General features: G+C 41.9%; 1 protein-coding gene across 4 annotated transcripts in view; it reads right to left on the bottom strand.

Annotated features, from left to right (window-relative positions):
- The window catches only part of LOC108529289 (aminopeptidase O), a 284,802-nt gene that overhangs the window by 236,993 nt on the left and 26,050 nt on the right, over nt 1-21,759 (bottom strand). For all 4 annotated transcript variants that reach the window (XR_001885473.1, XM_017871510.1, XM_017871511.1 and 1 more), the window contains exons 2-3: nt 15,990-16,924; nt 3,009-3,175 (exon numbers count right to left, since the gene is read on the bottom strand). Coding sequence is in view for 3 of the 4 variants with exons in the window: in XM_017871510.1 (XP_017726999.1) it covers nt 3,009-3,175; nt 15,990-16,786 (964 nt within the window). In the remaining variant the exon portion in view is untranslated. The remainder of the gene's footprint in view (nt 1-3,008; nt 3,176-15,989; nt 16,925-21,759) is intronic.

The raw sequence follows: 21,759 nt of genomic DNA on the forward strand, positions 1-21,759 counted from the left end.
ACTCCGTCTCAAAAAAAATAAAAAAATAAAAATAAATAAACAAACAAACAAACAAACAAACAAATAATGAGGATGCTCTTTATGCTGTTACAAAATATCTATAAAATAAATTTATTCTAAAGGGGAAAGCACAATGCAAAAATGTGTCTAGCATGCTACAATTTGTACAACAGAAGAGAAAAAACATACTATTCAAGAGAAATTGGTAACCGTGGTTGCTTGGGGAAGTGTTACTGGGTGTCTGGGAAATAGAGGTAAGAAAAACACTTCATTGCAAATAATGCTTTGTCCTTTGTTCTTCTGTAAATGACCACGTAAATGTTACTTATTTTTAAACATTAACATTTTAATTTTTTTTTTTTTTTTTTTTGAGATGGAGTCTCACTCTGTCACCCAGGCTGGAGTGCAGGGGCATGATCTCAGCTCACTACAAGCTCCGGGTTCACGCCGTTCTCCTGCCTCAGCCTCCTGAGTAGCTGGGACAACAGGTGCCCGCCACCACGCCTGGCTAATTTTGTGTGTGTGTGTGTTTTGTTTTGTTTTGTTTTGTTTTGTATTTTTAGTACAGATGGGGTTTCACCATGTTAGCCAGGATGGTCTCAATCTCCTGACCTCATGATCCACCCGCCTTGGCCTCCCAAAGTGCTGGGATTACAGGCGTGAGCCACCGCGACAGCCTAATGTGTTGTTTTTAAGTATCAAGTAAGGCTGGGTGCGGTGGCTCATGTCTGTAATCCCAGCACTTTGGGAGGCCACGGCAGGCGGATCACAACGTCAAGAGATCGAGACCATCCTGGCTAACATGGTGAAACCCCATCTCTATTAAAAATACAAAAATTAGCCGGGCGTGGTGGTGTGTGCCTGTAGTCCCAGCTACTCGGGAGGCTGAGGCAGGAGAATCGTTTGAACCCAGGAGGCAGAGGTTGCCGTGAGCCGAGATCGCGCCACTGCACTCCAGCCTGGCGACAGAGCAAGACTCTGTCTCAAAAAAAAAAAAATCAAGTAAATATTCATCAGTGACTTCACCACATATGTAAATCTAGCTTGTGATAAAGACATTACAAAATTTAAAAATTCAATAAATGATCCTGAAGCAACTGGTTTTCTATTTGGAAAAAAAAGACAATGTTTACTCCTCATTTCACAACCTGATGATAATAAATTACAGACTGATTAAAGAGTTATAAAATTAACTATAAAATATTAGAACAAAATGAATCTTAGAGCAATCTAATCCATTTAACTTCATAAAACAGACATATCATATAAAATTAAAAGATATACCAAAAGCTGGGAACAATGCTTTTCACAAATATAAGAAATTAATATTTTTTAAAGAGCCAATACAATTGAAAAATAAGACAAACTTGACAAAAACCTAAGTCTTCAGTATAAAAATGGGCAAAGGAAATAGACAGAAAATGAAAATGGTTAAGAAACATATAAGGGCACGTGAGGACACGTGAGGACACGTGAGGACACGTGAGGACATGTGAAACTCACTAACCATCAAAGTAATCCAAATGAAAGAGAGACTTTCTGCTGCCTATCAGATGAGCGAAGCTCCAGGTGACCAGGACACTCATAACCACAGATGAATGTATAAAGTAGCACAGACTTTCTGGAAAACATTATGGGATATGTACCAACAGCCTTAAACATGTTCCAACTTTTGACTCTGTAATTCTAATTTTATGTAAAATGTCTCCCCTGGAATTTAATGCAACTTTATAATAGGAAAAGAAACTGAAGTAATCAAAATATTTAATATAGAAATGTTAAATTCTGATATATTCATATAAAAAATATTGTGCCAATGTTAAAATCATATTAAAATATTTAATGACCTGAAAAATGTTCAAGATACACTATAAGTGAAAAAAGCAGAATAAATACCATCATATGCTATCACAATTTGAGGATGATAACTGTACAAAACATACAGATTTTAAATACTGAAAGGAAATGTAACAAAATCTTAGCAATAATTTTCTCTATAATTATTTAAATTTATTATTTTGAGTTTTCTGTATAAAGTTTCTATAATAAATATGTGGGAGGAGATGCCATATTTTAAATAAAGAAATAATATAACTGTAAAAATGTTTCCTGGCCAGGCACAGTGGCTCACACCTTTGGGAGGCTGAGGCAGGCAGACCGCTTGAACCTAGGCATTCAAGACCAGCCTGGGCAACATGGCAAAACCTCATGTCTACAGAAAAAGTGCAACAATGAGCTGGGTATGGTGGCATGCACTTGTAGTTCCAGCCACTTGGGAGGATGAGGTGGGAGGATCAACTGAGGCTGGCAGGTCAAGGCTGCGGTGAGCCGTGATCAAGCCACTGCACTCCAGCCCAGGCAACAGAGCGAGACCCTGTCTCTCAAATAAACAAATACATTTTTTCCTGGCATCAACATGCTCAGGATCTCCACTGAAAAAGTTAAATGCTGCAATAAGAAGCAATTCATAAACAACACCTTGATGATGCATTAGTATGCCTTCCATCTTTCTTATCCACCTTTGGTTCAGAACTTCATACAGTCATACAGGCAAACCATGTGTAGAACAGACACCTCACTAGGACAACTCCAGCGGGCCAGCCAGCAAGAGCACTACCTCTCAACATAATGAATAACCATGTGCAGACACCACAACAAACTACAGACAACTCAACTGTAATGGTGTCTCCATGATACACTTGCCTGTTCAGAAAGTCTTCAATCAAGACCACCTACTTATGGGCCACACACCACCAGGTGAAAGCAACTGCTGAAATAATCTATGAAGTGACAACTCTAGTATGAAGAGCCCCGAATCCCATGCCCAGGCTCCTAAGTGTCCCTCCCCATCCCCTGCTTGTTTTCTCTGGCAGGATGTTTTACAGTATGTTCATTTCCAACCCAACTAATAAAGGAGCTCTTTAAAGTTTAGAAAAATACTGCTTATTGGGTTCCTGGGTCCAGCATGTGTGCAATACATACATAAGCAAAGAACACGTGTACAGTACCTTCCCAAAGCTGCGTCGGCTTGGCAGAATTTTCCCCACTCATTAAAACAACAAAAGATGCAGCTGCTCGAACTGTAGCCTGCCATGTTGACATGGCAACGGGTGGCTCCTGGCACGGAAAAAGGGCCCTGTTGTTTACGGGAGACCCCACAGTATAAACACACGGGCTGCAGAGGAGAGACAAAGAGACAAAGGGAGAGTCTTTAAAACGAGTTGTCACTTTCCTCACCACTGTGGTAGTGCAGGTTAAGTTGAGCTTTCCAAGAAAACATCTGAAACTTTGGAGCTGACTGGTTTCAGAGCATTTTGAACTGAAGCTGCCAAGGGCTGGCTATGTGAATAGCCGAGTGGTTATTTCTCTCAAATGAATTACTTAAATATGTAGAAAGAGTTGGTTTTTTTAAGGAGAAAAATATTTTTTGGATAAAGTTTTAAATACTAGTCGGCCAAGTTATAATTTATATTACCCTTGCCCCCTCCCCTCAGGCCCTGGTGACTTCAAAAGAAAAGTTTTAGAGACATTCTTACAAACCTTTTGGAAAGCATTCTGGAAAAGAAAATATGTTTGGAGATCACTGAGATACTAATGCTTGGAAAAACAAGCTGGTGGTCTCAAATCCAGGGCTAGCAAGCAGATACCCCCAATCTCGGAAACCAGCATCTCAAATGGAGCACTTGTGGGAATCCTTGTGTGGAGGCCAAGAACAGGGGCTGGCATAGGAACAGGACTGCGGGTCACAACAACCAGGCTTGTGATGGGAAAGCCAAGGGTGCAGCGTCGTTACCAAAGTCACCGTGTGCAAAACCAATGACACGGCGTTAGGACTCGTTCTGCTGCGATTAGAAAGCACAGCCCCACCCAAACCAAGAAAGATTCGTCCCATGATAAAGTCATGGTTGATAAAGATGGAAAAGATTCTCAAGATCAAAGGGTCCACTCTTGACACCAGAGTAAAAGGTACAAGACTGACTCCTCAGAAAAAAACTCAGGCAAATGTTTCTACTTTCTGTTTTTCAGTTATGACAAATATGTAGTTTTAGTCAGCTTGACTTATAAAGTAAATGAACAGAGCAAAGCACTACTTCTTTTGGATAAACTGGTCTTCCTTTTTCATTAACATCAATATAACTGAGCATTTACTGTGTTCACACAACATGCGAGAAAACACAGAAAGATAGTTCGACTCCATCAGTCAGGGTCTAGTATGGAAAACAGAAACCAGTCTAGGTCTTAACAAACAGGTAATTTAATTTTGGGAATGAGTTTAAATGATAGAAGAGCTGAGAAACCAACCAGAGGACAGTAAGACAATCCAGGGATTAGCCACAGCAGTAATCAGCTGCAACTCCTCAGACTGCTGGAGCTGGGTGCTACTGGGTTACGAGGCAGGAGTCACCTGGCAGAAGCCAGAGTTACAGCGGGGACTGTCCAGCGGGAGCTGGGACCACAGGAGACTCAGCCACACTGGAGCTGCCAAAGGAAAACAGGTGGAGGAGAAATATGTTACCTCTAGCCAGCTCCTGCTTTCAACTCTTCCACCAGTGGCCCCCATTGGCCAAACCCAGGAAGCCAGAAGACAAGAGAGCCTAGGAAATGAAGTTCCTTGTCACTTAGAGAGGATCACAATAAGGACAGAAAATGGATCTCAGCGCAAACAGGCAGTCGCCGTACGCTTATCCTGCAAGTATACATGCCATGATAATGTGAAGGTTTAACATGGAGCAGGGAAAGATCAGAAAGTCGAAACACCTTTGTACCACCTGGGTTGCCAACTTACTAACTGACTGTGGGGAAGCTCCTCACCTCCTGAGGCACGGGTAAAATGGGTATTGGGCTGCTGAGGCGGGGAGCAGGTCGTGGCTTCTACTGTCTGTTCTGTTCAGTAAGCACCTCACTTGCCGAGGGTAACGCTGTGTCGTGGGGCTTTCCCTGCCTGCACGGGGAAGAAATCCTCCCCAAAAGACTGGCTTGCCAAGATGTTGGTCTCCTCTCTATAAGGCTGGCTTGCAGGCCATGCTAGCATATTATTACGCATTCCACTTGTGCCCTTAGTATGTGGCCCCCAAGGCTGCCTCCATCAGCCTCCACACCACTTCCCCAAAGAAACAATCAGATTTGAGATGAGGTCAAACCTTAGAAATACTGCAGGACTCAGTAAGTGATGGCTGAAGAAGAGGGAGAAGGAAAGGAAGACTTCTGTGAAGTAGCCAGCTGCCAAGCTGGCCTCCAATAACCCCTTCCTCCTAATATTTCCATCCTTCCATACTGTACCAGGTCTGTGTGCTCAAACAGACCTGTGTGGAGCAAACAGGCAGTTGCAGTACACTTATGCTACAAGTATGCAGGCCGTGATATGCAAAGGTTTGACCTGGGACAGGGAAAGGACCAACAGGATACAGCAGAGGTGATGGCAAGTCACTTCAGAGACTATTTTAAAATCTGTGGTTTTCATCGTAGACTATCTTTTCTCGCTCTCTCCCCCATCGTTTACTCTGGGTCATGAGTGTCATGAAGTCACCCAGGCAGCCTAGGGAGGCACCCACATGGTAAGAAACAGAGACCTTTGGTCAATAGTCAGTGAGGAACCAAGGCCTGCAATAGCCATGAGAGTGAGTTTGAAAGAGGATTTTCCAGTTCCTGGCACACCTTGAGACACCTGCAGCCCCGGCCAACAACTGGACGGTAACCTTGCAAGATATCCTGAGCAAGAGACACCGGCTAAGTTGCTCCTAGGTTCCCGAGGCTTAGGAACTGTGAGAGATAATAAATGTCTGTTCTTTTAAACTGCTAAGTGTGGGGGTAATTTGTTATGCAGCCATAGTTAACATAGACTTTTCTGAGGTTTCTGGCTCAAGTGATAAGATGGATGGTAAAGCTACTGAACAAGAAAGGAAGATCAGGATGGGTCCAGGGAGAAAGGTGGAGGGTATGCACCTGTTTAATTTGCTTATAAAGGGCTTTACATGAGCACATGACAGAGGACACTTTTATGGACACAGAAAGGATGTTTACCTAATCCCAAACAGTGTGGTGTCCATGAATGGGTTCAAATGTCTGAAATCAGATCTGCCTCAGAAAATGTGAGAATGATGATTTGACGAAGTATGAAGCATAGATATTGTAGGCATATTTGAGTCAGTTGATGCGGTGGGGGTGGCGGGGGGAGGCTTCCACTGACTGGATTAAAATCCACCATGTTGTCACCATCCTTTCCTTCCCAGTTCAGTATTATGCCCTCTTTAGCGATCTAGTTCTAGACATTTTGTTATAGAATTTTGTCCTGATCCCTTCTGTCATGCTCTTGAAAGCTCCTTCTGCCATTGTGTATCTGGGCACCTGACCTCTCCCATCAGGGGGGTTAGTTACCTGGCCAGGCCCCCAGCAAGCTCTCACCTCCACCCTCCCCAGTGTCCTCACAATTCTCTATTCCCACCCTCCTCTTTCCATGGTTGGGTTATCTTTTCTGCTAAAGTCTAACATTTTTTTTCTAGCTTCCACTTGGTATCCATACCTATAACTCTCAACATGTAGATCAAGTCAGCAATCTAAAAGCCACACCCCATGGATATACCCATGTCTGATACGAGACTCGATCACGTTCTCATTGAAATCCTTTCATAAGCAGGAAAACAATCACACAAGAGGGCGGTCTTAGTGTAGGCACACCTTGAAAATGTAAATTCTCTTTGTGCTCCCAGCCTGTTCTTTTCTTGACCTTTTTCTCTTTATCAGCAGCAGGCTCACTCCTCCCTTCCCAACATGCCCAAATCAAGCCCTAGGGAGTTAAGAGTCTTTATAACCAATGGCTTGTTGCTCTCTTACAAGCTGATATCCTATGCATGTCTGACATCACAGTGCAAACCTGAAATCAATGTACAGTTGGGTAACTACATTTTAAGTGTGAAGGTTTTATCCTCTGAATAAAGCTCTACTGGTGGAATCTTGGTCATCTACCAGCAAATTTAGGATGGGGGAACATGGGGCCTTCCCAGAGTCATGAAATCATACCCACTACACAGTGACTCCAGACTAAAGATAGCCCCTATCACGCACACATTCAAATGACAACTATATGGAGGGCAGAGTCCCTACTTAGCCATCCATGCCTTCCCCTCCACAGAAGGCAGGAAAATCTATGTGTGTCTATAAAAATGAATGTGTAAACACAGAAATAAATGCATCTGTGTTTGTCTGACATGCACAGCCTTGCGCCTTGGCCATGCTGCTAAAATACTCATAGGACAGACGTGCAGGTAGCCTGAAATTCTCCAACGCCTATAACGTCACTATTTCTACATCAAGTAATTCCCTCCAACATAGGACAGACCTGCAGGCAGCAGCCTGAAACTCTCCAACGCCTGTAGCGTCACTATTTCTACATCGAGTAATTCCCTCCAACATAGGATAGACGTGCGGGCAGGGCCTGAAATTCTCCAACGCCTGTAACGTAGTCACTATTTCTACCTCGAGCAATTCCTTCCAACATAGGACAGACCTGCAGGCAGCAGCCTGAAATTCTCCAACGCCTGTAACGTCACTATTTCTACATCGAGTAATTCCCTCCAACATAGGAGAGACGTGTGGGCAGCAGCCTGAAATTCTCCAATGCCTCTAACGTCATTATTTCTACGTCGAGTAATTCCTTCCAACATAGGATAGACGTGCAGGCAGCCTGAAATTCTCCAACGCCTGTAACGTCACTATTTCTACATCGAGTAATTCCTTCCAACATAGGATAGACGCGCAGGCAGCAGCCTGAAATTCTCCAACGCCTGTAACGTCACTATTTCTACGTCGAGTATTTCCTTCCAACATGCAAAGGAAAACTCTCTCACCAGGGTTCATCTCACATGCCCTGGGACACCCAACTGTAGGGAAGACCCCTTGGGGAGACCAGATTAACTGCACAGGAGTTGTGGGAATGACAGGACAATGAAAATCAGAAAGAAGAGAAAAATAGGGGAAGACAGGGCGAGATACAGGTCCATAGCTTGCTGCCATTAAAGAACTTCTAAATTGAGGGAGAACTTGTCAGAATAGCAATTACTTCAGCTTCTGGCTAAATGTTTGTGCATTTGCAGAGAGGTCAAATGAGGATGAGACACACTAACTCTGCCTTTCAAGGTAAGAGGTCAGCTAAGACTAACGTGTTTGCTCGTCTTCTTGAGGAGCTATCCAACCAAACTTGTAAAGGAGTGCTTAAAATCATACATTTTCTTTTTCTTCCGTTGACTACTGTACGCATTTGTCTTTTCGCAGCCAGGAGAAAAGGGGTTGTTTTCGTTTAAAAATGTTTTAAGTTCCACTACAGTCCATCACGTCACCTTTTTTCTGAGACCTGGTTTCCACTGTTAGGTGACTGGGGAGAAGGCTGCCAGAAGTAGGTTGGAGGTAATGAGCCCACGATGGCCCCATATGTGGCTTGATGAGGCCCTGCCTGACCTGATCTCTGGAGGGTGGGCCACAGATGCGACAGTTTAGGCGGTCAGAATCTTTTATAAGTTTCCAAGAGTTACAAGGTCTTCAGGCCTCCTCCAATTCCTTTCCATCTGTTCTTTCCGCACTAATCTTTTTTACAACTCCATGTTCTCATTAAACCTAGATTATAGTCTCCATTATAGGTGAGCAACCCTCTTGTTTTCTTGTGCCACAGACAGCAAGAACTACTAAAAGTGTTTAGCAATGACTCACTCTCTTTCTCTCCTATACACACACAGGCACCTCTTCCTTATTACTATTCTACTTTTCTACTTCCTGGCACAATTACCAAAACCAGAATTCATCAATCATACTGAATACATGGCAGGTCCATGCAGAATGCTGCTTTGACTCAGAAAGATAGATTTTACATAAAGTCAAAACAGACAAGGCTGCAAATGGCTTTGAGTCAGAAATTCATCACTTCTTCACCAGAAATGTTTTGGATGCAAAACAGGCAAGCTGCTTGTAAAGGCAAAGACAGTATTTCTCATCTGGAAGTGCTTGTGGGTATAGGATTGTGTACGTGGAAAAAGTCTGGAGAAGCTCTCATGGAATCTTCTCGTTCCACAGACGAGGAAATGAAGAGATGTCAGGTGACTTGGCTGAAGTCACATAGCTAGTGACCACACAGCTCTCACTAGTACTGGGTCTCTTGGCTTTCCCCATCCACGTTCTTTTGAACACAGGATGCTCTTGGTGATGTGGGGCACTGTGATTTGTTATCTTCTGTAGATGCTTTGTTCCTTATTTCTTGTTCGGTTGGTTATGTTGGTTACTTGTTGAGACTGAGACAGTCCATCCTCGTCTTTTCTTCCATGGTGACTCGACTGGGATTCTGGGAAATAGAGGTACGCACAGCCGGGGCAGCAAAGGGAGAAAGCAGCTAAAAGGCAACCCTTCCAAGCATTTTCACTCATGATTCCGACTCTGCAGTCATACAATATCATAGAATTAACGTGTATTCCATTTTAGTTCTCGTAAATTTTGCATTGGTTTCTTGAAGAAAATAAGAAAAAAAAAAAGGTACTAATTGTGAAAATGTTCCTCGTAGACCTGAAATCTCTCCCAAAACATCTTCTGCTCATTCTTTTAATTTTAAAACTTTCCTTCAGAGTGAGATATAAAATAATGAAACTAATTCGGTGGGGGGAGGGAGGGGAGGAAAAGGCCAAGAACATGTTTTTAAACATTCTGGGTTTTGGATTTACTCCCCAAACCTAAAAATTACCTCCCCAAAAAGTCTACCATCCTCCCCCTGGGCCAATAGCCTGAAGCAAAAAAATATAACAGATAAAAGGTTAGTTCTCTTAGTACATTTGCCTAACCTCTCCATCCCGGTCCTTGTCCCTAAAACAAAACAACAAAAAAAACCCACAGTGGCTTTACAAAATTTTAAATTTTAATATTACTGTTTATTCTACAATAAATATTGTTCGTTCCCCGTTAGCATTTCTTGACCTTTGCACAACAAAATCCCAAATAGCTTTCATTTACCTTTAACGAAAAAATCAAAAAAAAAAAAAATTATATTTTCTAATAAATTTCCTATATGTAACTGAATTTTCCTCCATTCAACCCAAGTTCAGTGATGTCATCAGCTTAAGCTCAGACCTCCTAAACCACTTGGCTGCTTCCACAACTATTATAATGATTCTAATGGAAAAGAGAATGGGTTATTAAACAGAATGCTTCGGTTTGTTTTGTTTTGTTTTGTTTTGTTTGAGACGGAGTCTCGCTCTGCCGCCCAGGCTGGAGTGCAGTGGCACAATCTGGGCTCACTGCAAGCTCCGCCTCCCGGGTTCACGCCATTCTCCTGCCTCAGCCTCCCGAGTAGCTGGGACTACAGGCGCCACCACCATGCCCGGATAATTTTTTGTATTTTACTACAGATGGGGTTTCACCTCATTAGCCAGGATGGTCTCGATTTCCCGACCTCGTGATCCGCCCACCTCGGCCTCCCAAAGTGCTGGGATTACAGGCGTGAGCCACCGCGCCCGGCCAATGCTTCAGTTTTAAATCACATTTTCTTCAGAGAAATGGAAAAAAATGTTAAAAATACAAGGAAAATGAAGAAAACATATCAACTTTGAATAAAGGTTTCCATTTTAAAAGTTCATTTCTTAGGGATACTGAAGATCTAGAATTAAAAACATATTAAGTCCCATTGCTTTATTGAAGCTTAGCAAGAAAACCTTTACACAAGTCTTGACCCTATCTTTGTTTTCATCAAAATATTTTTAAAGGGCACACACACCCACATACCACGGAAAAGCAAACATCTTTTCCAAGAAGCAGTTGTATCTGATTGTCATACATGTGTTCCTTCCATCAGTCATTTTCAATGTCACCTACAATCCAGTATCTGAATGATGGAGGCAAGAAGCATTCAGGTTCAACAACTGCACAACCCCCAAATGGCTAAACTAAGGCAGGAAAATTGAGTTTTCTATTTCCAGATATTTCATATTAGAAGTAAAATAATAATAAAGATAAAATTATTGATAATCATTCAGAAGAAATACTCCTTTAGAGCTTCAAATGTATTTTCTTCTCCAGAGAACCGTGCCACATGGTAAAGTGGGAAAACAGCTCTTACAAAAGAGATTTCAGGGTAGAAACCTCCAAATTTGAAGTTATCTTTTTAATAATTTTTTTTCAAGACAGGGTCTCACTCTGTCACCCAGGCTGGAGTGCAGTGGCACAAACATGACTCACTGCAGCCTCCACCTCCCTGGGCTCAAGTAATACTCCCACCTCAGCCTCCCGAGTAGCTGTAACTTATTATTATTATTTTTTTTTGTAGAGAAGGGGTTTCGCCATGTTGCCCAGGCTGGTCTTGAACTCCTCGACTCAAGCTATCCTCCTGCCTCTCTCTTCCAAAGTGCTAGAATTACAGGCATAAGCTACCACATCTGGCATACATTTTTTATATTAAAACAGTTTTAGATTTTAAAAACTGGAACGGCAAGGCTGGGCGCAGTGGCTCATGCCTGTGATCCTAGCACATTGGGAGGCTGAGGTGGGAGGAATGCTTGGGCCCGGGAGTTCGAGACCAGCCTGGGCAACACAGCGAAACCCTGTCTCTACAAAAAATACAAAAATTAGCCGGGCATGGTGCTGCACACCTGTAGTCCCAGCTACTCGGGAGGCTGAGGTGGAAGGATCGTTTCAGCCCAGGAGGTTGAAACTACAAATACATTTTCTTCTCCAGAGAACCTGCCACGTGATAAAGTGAGAAAAGAGCTCTTACAAAAGAGACTTCAGGGTAGAAAGAACTTGGTGAGCCAAGTTCATGCCACTGCTCTCCACCCTGGGTGACAGAGTGAGACCCTGTCTTATAAAATAATAATAAAATTAAAAAACAAAAATCCAAAGATAATATGCAGAGTTTCCATATACTCCAAACTCAGCCTTCCCTATTATTGGCACCTTGTATTAGTATATGCTTGTAACAAGTAGTGAACCAATAGCGATACATTTACACACTTCATTCAGCTTTCTTTAGTTTTTCCTGAACATCTTTTTTCTGTTTCAGGATACTACATTACTTTTATTTTATTTATTTTTTGAGACACAGCCACACTCCTGTCATCCAGGCTGTAGTGCAGTGGCACAAAGATGACTCACTGCAGCCTTGACTTCCTGGGCTCAAGTGATCCTCCCACCTCAGCCTCCCAAGTGGCTGGGACTACAAGTGCCCACCACCATGCCCGGCTAATTTTTTGTATTTTTAGTAAAGATGGGGTTACGCCATGTTAGCCAGGCTGGTCTCGAACTCCTGGCCTCAAGTGATCTACCCACCTCGGCCTCCCAAAGTGCTAGGAATACAGGTGTGAGCCACTGCACCCGGCCAGGACACCACATTGCTTTTAATCATCATGTCTCCTCCGGCTCCTCTTGACTGTGGCAGTTTCTTAGACTTTATGCTGACCTTATTTGTTTTGAGAAGAGCTGATCAGGTATTGTGTTTAATGTCCCTTGACTGGGATGTATCTGATGCTTTTCTCATGATTAGATTGGAGTTAAGAGCTTTTGCGAGGAAGACCACAAAGATAACATTTTCATCATATCATACGAGAGAATAAACTATCCCCATAAATTATCACTGTTGATATTGACTTTGATCACCTTGCTGAATTAGTATTGTCAGATTTCTCTAGTGTAAAGTTACTTTTTTCTCCCTTTCCATTCCGTTCTCTTTGGAAGGGAGTCACTCACTGTGTAGTCCACACTTAAGGAGTGAGGAGTTAGACCCCACCTCCTTGAGGACAGAACATGCCCACAACTAACTTGGAATTCTTTTGCACCACGGATTTGTCTATTCTTCCTCATTTATTTATTTATTCAATCATTTATTTACATCAGCTTGGACAAATGGCTATTTCATACTCTGGGATGTCATTGGAAACTACTTGATAAATTTTGTTGCTTTGCTCTGGGATGAGGAGCTCTTTTGGACGGCCCCTTGTCGCTCTGGCACACCCCCATTGCTGTGGGTTGTTGCTCCTGCTGTTTGAGGGCTTCCTTACTTGCTGACATTACAAGATGCTCCAGGCTCATCTTGTATATTTCCTGCCCCTGTCCTGGACATTTCTCCAAGAAGTCCTAGTTCTCTTTATTGGAGAATGGTATCAGAAACTAAGATCTGGGTGCCAGGTGTGCTTACTTCTAAGACCCTCTCAGCTGACAAGCCAAGATAATATAGTGTGTGTGTGTGTGTGTACACACGTGTATATATATACACATATATGTACATATACTTGTATATATACACACGTGCGTATATGCACACATATATGTATATACACACATACATATATATGTATACATATATGTATATGTGCATTGTGTGTGCGTGTGTGCGCATATGTGCGCATGCACATGTATGTATGTATGTGTTCATGTGTGTGCATGTGTGTGTAGGTGCGTGTGTGTGTACATATATACATATATACACACATACGTATATGCACGTGTACATGTACACACACTAACCCTTTGAAACACACATCTGTGATTATTTCCATATGCAACCATCCGTATCTATATTAAGCTATTTCACTTTGATACTCATAAGTTTTATTCTCAGCTGGGATACAGTGCAGGTGGGAAATGGGGAAGCCGCTAATGGAACTTAAAAGAAAAGGTACCAATTTACAGATTTTCTTATATTTCTGTCTAATCTAAAAACAGAAATTTATTGAAAGTTAATATAATAAATTTATGTTTTAAATATACTTGAAAACTTTGCATACAGTAAGTGACATGTGAAGATCAAATTCAAAAAAAGTCATTCTCTCTCTCACTTGAGATACAGATTTATCTAGAAGCTTCCAGTCATTTATTTTCTTACCTGTAAAATGAGAATAAAGAGCTTCTCATCCCAGCCTGAGAACTTATAGTGGGTATAACTGATAATATTCTGCCATTCAGGAACAATTATGTAGAAACTATTTTAGTTTTAATAAATGTAGACTCTGTCCCCTGGAGGAATAAGCTCTAGCTAATTATGTTTTTCAGGCAACTGTAAAATGTTACATTTTCACACAATTATATTCATAAAGTATTGTGATCTTGACAATTACTATTCATTTATATCACTAAGAAGTTATTTCTGTCTAGCAAACTGGCATTCCTTACTCATTTTAAAGTCCTTAACATATCCAAACAACTACCAGTACATCCTGAGATTTATTCTGCAGCACAAGGGAGCGTTGAGAGACACCTGGTGCTCCTTCACAACTGACTGTATGTAAAATTCCCCACCCCAGAAAAAGGGGAAAAAAAGAGAAAACATCTCTTCAGGATTTGTTTTTTAAAATAACTTTTCTTATCCTCAGAAGACTGCACAAATGGCATTAATATACTAAGGCATATTCCCAAACTTCCAAGGATACAGTTTAAACATCTGCTGTGATCATATAGTTTATTGAATTATCAGAAAATGAGACATCAAGAGTAAAATTACCCTTTGAAGGAGCAAAATGTGCCCAAGGACCTCTTTAATTTCTTTATAGAAACTATCATTCATCCATAAGTACTCAACACTTTTACATGTCATTTAATTCACCAGTCTAATCTCTTTCTTTGCAGTGAGCACTCAGGAGAAAGTCATGTTTGAGGCCACAAATATTTCTTCCAAATTCTGTCAATAGTTCCTTCTTCTTCATTATTCTAGTTCAAAATGAAATATCTAGGAGTATAAAAACTACAATTTCCTAGGTAAATATTCAGATAGCATATTGTTAAATCGTATTCCCATCTTCAATAATTTCAAAAAGTGTGAAGATACAATAAGAACACCTGTTTCATTCTTTCACAGTCTCCAAAAAATATCTAGTAAGTTATTCTATAAATAAATCACTATGCTGATGTAACTTTGCACCAACCCTGCAATTTCCCAATGGCTGCCTCAGAATCTAACAGAAATAAGACAGGAACTGAACTCATTCTGAGCAGGGTGGGAGACCAGAACAGGAGGTAAGATTAGAGGAAAGGGATGAATAATTAGAGCTCAAAGTCAAAGTGAGGCTTTAGAAAACTGTGTCTGCAAGGTGTTTGGGGGTGAACTGAGGGAGACATGTAAGCAGTCGCCGAAGATCACCGCTTCAGTTAAGGAAATCCAACGCTATAAAAGAAGGCTCTCAAACCCAGCTAACAGAGGTCAACGTTCCTCCATCCAAGCTCTGCAATAATTACCATATTGAATGCAGTACTTTAGCACAAATAGGTAAAATATGGAGGAATCAATAAAGTTTGATTTTAAAATTCTCAAATTTAAAAATATCTGAACAACTGTTGGAGGAAGGGCTGCCTAAATGTACCCCTAGAAAACGATGCCTCATCAACTCCTTCTCCTCGAACTAAGACCCAGGGGTCTTTCTGGTACCAAACACCAAGAATCACGGCCAAAGAAGCCAGTGTGCAGTCTCAGAGGACTGTTACGCTCCTCAGAAATAGGTCTTTTGTATGCTTTGGGGGGGGGTGTGTCACATTACGTGAAAACTGACAAAAGTCAAGGAGGCATAGCTGCCAACAGACAGGTACGGTAAGAAACGCACAAAGCAGAGCTGGCTTTATTTGAAAGCACTTTGCCAGGCTTCACACCAACCCAACTTCATAGCAGTCTGGTCTCTCAAGGGACTATGAAGGAACGTTAAGCAAGTATTCACTTGGAGACATATCACTCCCATCTACAGCACTCCAAGTCACTGGCAGAGATCTCAATGGAGAGCAAGGCCCAGAATTTCAGCATTAAGCTTGCCTTTCAATCTCTTAACTCAGAAATAGGAGGGCTTAATAATCTTTTCATCCTGACTTAAGGGAGCTAATCCTATTAAGGGTTTAGCATGCCTGGGAATTTACCTGCTTCACTGTAGGTCTAAGGATTTGAGGCTACTTGGGTCATGTCACAGAAGACACAGGAGCATCTCTGCAGAACCCGTCTCATGTTTGAAAGCATCCCTGCAGCGGGGCTTTGAAGCGCTCAGATAACCTACCTGCCACTCTGGTCTGAGGTCCACGTAACTGATCGCCCTTCGGGTTTAGTTTTGTACCATATCCTGATAGCATGAGGAAAGTCAGTAGCTGTCTGAGCCCCTGTCTTCCTGATCTGTAAGCTCCAAGTGTCAGTGTCAAAGAGGAGTTCCCCACAGCCAGGAGCCTGGCTGCAGCGAGCATAATAGTCTAATTGCTCCCTCCAACGATTTGCAGGCAAAGTCACAAGTTCACGTACAATCTGATTCCTGAGCTCCTCAGAAACAACCGTGAGCTCAGGAGACCTTGTAAATTTTTCCATACCTGGCACAGCAGCAACATCCACCTCCTCGACTTTTAACACAGATAAATCACAGCAGTCCAACACTAGCAAAAAATCCTCACTCCCATGATTCCCTGTGTCACAGCAGTACTTTGAGCTAGAAATCCCAGAAGCATGTTCCTGGTTGTCATGGTTACCATCTTTATCAGAAGTATCTTTTTCACCTTTACTACAAATTGCAAAATCATTATATTCCATTTCAGATGAGAAGGTCCTTGCATTTGTCACAGGAACATGGCAGGGCTCAGGCATCCCAAAGTTGCAGGCTTTGTTTGACTCTGATTGGCAGGCTTCCTCGATAGAGCTATTCTGTTTCTTGAATCTGTTTCCATCCTCAAGGAAAAGCACTATGGTCCCCTCAATGACTTGACTTTCAAAATCCACATCCAAATCCAGTACATAGTGCTTCACAAGTATGTGGCTGGTGTTGGCCATGAGAGGCAGGTCATCTCCGGCAGGGTCCAGCTGTATGTCCATGATGTGGTTTACTGTTTGAGAGATTTGTTAAAATCTCAGATGGGGTTTCCTATCTGCCTTAATCTTCCAGAATCATAAACAGCTGCTTATCAAAAAACAACTGATGTCACAGATTACGGTTCCACAACTTTCAGTCTCCTGGCAAAAAAGGAAAGCACAATTAGATAAAATTCCAAATAAGACCTAAGTGCTCCCGCAACTGCTGCTCCTGCAAGTTGACCACCATCCTTAAATAATCCCCCAAGTGGTAGATGCTCATGGCTAGAAGGCTGACTAATCTTTTTTACTGACATGAAAGAAAGCTGCATTATGGGTTTCTAAAAATATTTCAATTACCAAGTGGATGGCATGAGCCTCCACAAAGCCAGAAGAAGCATGCTCCAAGGAGAAATGTCCTTCTTTTAGAAAACAGCAATTGTTATGCAAAAGTGTAACCCAGCATCACTGTGCCTCTGGTCTTAAAAGACATTAAATGTATCCCTTCTAATTCTGTGCATCAAAAGATAAGTGATTGTTTTTCCACTGTGATTCCAAGTAACAAGTGTGAATGAAGGCTAAATGGCCCCATACATTTTATTCTTTGAGAGTAATAATTTAATACACACAATGTAACTCCAGGGATTAATGTACTTTTCACATTAGGACGCTTTCATATCAGCACTTCCAGTAAATTACAGGAAAATGAGCCAATTTACCAGGAGTGCATTCTAAGTATTCCTTTGAGATTGTTCACGGAGATTTTTCAAATTTATAGTTAAATACTCAAGGTATATCATTACATCTTAATAGCTGAAAACCCATTAACATTCTGGATAATAGCCTTCTTGTGGCAAGCAAAAGGTCTTCTCACTTGAAAAAAAAAAAGAAGCATGCAAATACCTGTAAAAGGAAGGAGAGAAATTAAAATGTGGAAACAGATGTTACAATAAAATGCACACGTTCTTCATAAAAGTTCTGAATCAAAATGTATTCTTATTGTATACTAGCAATCTGGCTAAAAGAAAAATTATTTGAAATTATTTCAGTCCCTGTTGTGTACCTGATTTCTTTCAGCATATGCTCTTCTTTTTTTATTCTTTTACCAAAACCAATAAAGAAATGGCAGGGGAACAGAAAGAAAAACTCTGACAGAGTAGCTATATTTAAAATAATTTTTGTATTTCTAAATATCAGGAGGCATTCTTTCAACAACTACAAAACACCATTACCTGCTTGAATTTTCAAGTAAATCAAGCCCTCCCTTTGTATCCTAACTCCTCCTCACTTCCCTCCCAGCTTTATCTGCATCTCCACTAGACCCTTTTATTTCCTTTCCTTCTAGAACCTCATTCTTGGTTAATATCCCATTGATTTTCACTTTATAGCTCTCCACAGACTATTTCCTCTTCAAAATCTCACCTAACCTTAAAACATCCTGCCTCCTGCAGCCTTGTACAATTCAGTTTCTATTTACTTTTCCAGTCATAGAGGCGACATTCCCTTGCATCCTTGTCCTCTAGCCAAAGGGCCTACTCAAAACACTGCTCCCTGAAGAGGACTTGACTCTAGGCCTCTATGCCTTTTGGACTAACCCATGTGCTGGACGTGGAGTGCTCCTGCTCCTGCCCTCCCACCTCCACCTGCCAAATCCTGTTCTTCCTCCATGTCCCGGTTTAAGTGCAACCACCTCCTGAAACCCTTCCCTGGTCCTTGCTCCTCCCCCACTGCACTGTATGTGGCACACTTTCAGTGCAATAGGAGTAGAGAGAAATCAAGGATGCAAAGAATAGTTTGAATTTACTTTATGGAGAAGCTGCTATTTCCCTTGGTCCTAGAAAAGTCAATGAGCAGAGGGGATAAGCCAGAGTATTTTCTGTCCTGTCATTTTGAATAATAACCTTCAATAAAGCCATGGGTATTTCTATGTAATGAGAAACAGTGATCTTAAAACTTCATTCTGATGGTGGCTGTGGCTGCGAACATATAGTATTTTGTTGATTGGGCAACTTTTAAAAACCTTGTTTGATTAAAAGCCCTGAATACACACATGCTCCACACACAGAGAAGGAAAACGGGCATCAGTTGAGACAAAGGTCAATTTAGTGGCTGGCTAAACTATCATATTCAGAGAAAAACAGTTTAGCACTTTTAACATTATAGATACAATTATTTATTGTCCAACTCTAACAGATTCCTAAATTCACTTCTAAAAGTTTGTATAATTTAGGCATAAAACATATTCTATAGAACAGTTCTCACCACTTTTGTTCCTGGTGGCAGAGAATGAGGCTGCCCTAGAGCCCTACCCACTCAAGCCTGTTTAGCAGAACCACTGTTACGAAAAGCCATGGCTGGCTTTCCAGTGGGTAACCACGGCCGCCTCTAAAATCAGTGTACTACGTGGTGTGTGTCTTAAGTGATGAAACGTTTGTCACCTGACTGACAATCCATTGGTTCTCTTTAGCGGATTCTTCCGCATACTCTCCATAGAAGCAGTTCTAACACCTTTAACTTTCCAATTTCATGCTTGTTGACTTATTCTCGGCTGAGGATTTGGCCCCCTGCTTTGCTGAGATAATTCTGAATCTCTGCAGCTCGACCATACCTCAAAGTATCATTAGCTCTTCATAAGTACTACCTTCTCTTGATTCAGAGGGAACAATATCCCTTCTCACCAAAGCTTGTTTCGTTTATTCTGCCCCACTGAATCTCAACTTCTGGGGTTTTGAGAGAGCCAAATAAATAGCTCATTCCTTTTCCATCCAGATTCTGAATGTAGCAAAAAATAAGATATGGCAAAGGCAGACCGAAATATCGCCATTACTACTGATGAAGGCTAAACTGGAGAACATGGCTTACTGTGAGAGCCAAAGGTAGCTGGAAACTGAATCCCAAAATTAGGTTTATCAACATGGTCACAGGCAATGCTGGATCAAGTTAAAGCTTCCAGGAGAGGTGGCCTCCCTCAGGTAAGATTTAAGGCCTGGAGGAAGAGAGAATGGCTCTCTGTGGTCAGGATTGTTGCCCAAAAGCAAAAGGGAGGAGATGAGCAGAGCACATCCTGTTTCCTCTTCCCAAATTTATCAGACTAAGTCACTCCAACTCCCTTAGGATAAAGGCACCGGGACCAGGAGTGTTACACTGACTGAACTCCCCCAGCAAGGAAGGAAACAGGAGAAGTGGGGAAGAAGTGTTCTCTCAACACCATCCCCTTCCACTTACTTGAACCCTGTTTCATTTGACATTTTTCTCTTGCCAACATTTTATCCCCCTCAATGATTACACCCTGTTCTGAACATTCAAACATCCCTAGGATTGCAGGCTCAAGCAATCCTCCTTCCTCAGCCTCCCAAGCAGCTGGGACCATAGGTGTGTGCCACCACACTCATCTAACTTTTAAAATTTTTGTAGAGATGAGGTCTTGCCATTTTGCCCAGACTGGTCTTGAACTCTTCAGCTCAGGCGATCTGCCCACCTCAGCCTCCCAAAGTGCTGAGATTACAGGTGTGAGCCATCCCAACCAGCCTTAGGGTTGCCATTTTTTTTTTTTTTTTTTTTTGAGACAGAGTCTCGCTCTGTCACCCAGGCTGGAGTACAGTGATGCGATCTCGGCTCACTGCAAGCTCTGCCTCCCGAGTTCACGCCATTCTTCTGCCTCCACCTCCCGAGTAGCTGGGACTACAGGCGCCGCCACCACGCCCGGCTAATTTTTTTGTATTTTTGGTAGAGACGGGGTTTTGCCATGTTAGCCAGGATGGTCTCGATCTCCTGACCTCGTGATCCGCCCACCTCGGCCTCCCAAAGTGCTGAGATTACAGGCTGAGCCACCGCGCCCGGCCTAGGGTTGCCATCTTTAAAAACAATCAACAACTTCATTTGGCCTACTTTAAGTCATCTTTATTTTATTGAACTTTGGAACTGAAAAATTCCTTAGGGCTCACTCAATCCAACTCTCTAATTTTACAAATGAAGACAGTGAGTCCCAGGCAGGCAAAGCAATTTGCTCAAGGTCACCCAGTTCTTTCTGTTTGCCACGAACAGAACATTTTCCACTTGCTGAGGCTTTTCCTGGGAATTCTAATCCCCAGGTCTCATGGCCATCTCCTTCATATTGTCTAAGTCATGAGACAAATGTCACCTCTAAGTCTCTCTTCCATATCTTCCTTCGACCTTCTTTATCTTCTTCAAGTTATGCAGACTAGTAAGCAATTCTTATTGCAATAGCTTGGGGGGCAAAGGAGAACTTTTAAGCCAGCCCCAGAAGATTCTGAAGAGCACTGTCACTTCTGCATGGTTTCCTACCTAAATTATGTATAAGTCTATTAGTTGTTGCTTATTTGCCTATGTCTTACTTGTCTTAGATGCATGGACGGCCTAAATCATCTCTCTCTGCAAGTACGTAACGTTCACTGACGTCAATCAGGGTCACAGCCCCACATTTAGGGAAAAATTGAACTGTCTGTGGTTGCCAATGCATGTATGTGGCCACACTGCAAGGTCTCTCTCAGCAAATGGAAACCATATTTCTAAGCAGTCCGTTGACTTCAGCACTTTTGGCTATTATTGTGCTCCAATTCAAAATGCCAGCCTGTCTCACTGAAGCATTTTTCCATTCTCTGTCATAAGCCATAACATATAAAAGTCCCCCTTATAAAACCAACGGTTAGTTTCCAGTGGCTAACCATTGCTGCATCTAAAATAAGTGTGCTAAAAAAAAAAGAAAAAGAAAATAAGTGTGCTATATGGTATGTATTTGAAATGCTTAAATGATTGTCTCAGCAGCACCATTAAAGGCTTTGAAAGGATTAGCGTACAGTAATATTTTTCTTAAGGGGGAAGAGGATCACATACCAAACAGAGCTACGGCGCAGAGAAGAAAATGCTCTGCCATTCTCAGCCATCCAAAGTGGAATGTACCCATTTACGAATGTGGGATATAACCTCTGTAACGCCATCCCCAATCCCCCTAATGAAAAAAAAATTCATTCTCCTTT

Source organism: Rhinopithecus bieti, unplaced genomic scaffold (assembly GCF_001698545.2).
Source record: "Rhinopithecus bieti isolate Rb0 unplaced genomic scaffold, ASM169854v2 scaffold_6063, whole genome shotgun sequence".
Classification (NCBI taxonomy): domain Eukaryota; kingdom Metazoa; phylum Chordata; class Mammalia; order Primates; family Cercopithecidae; genus Rhinopithecus; species Rhinopithecus bieti.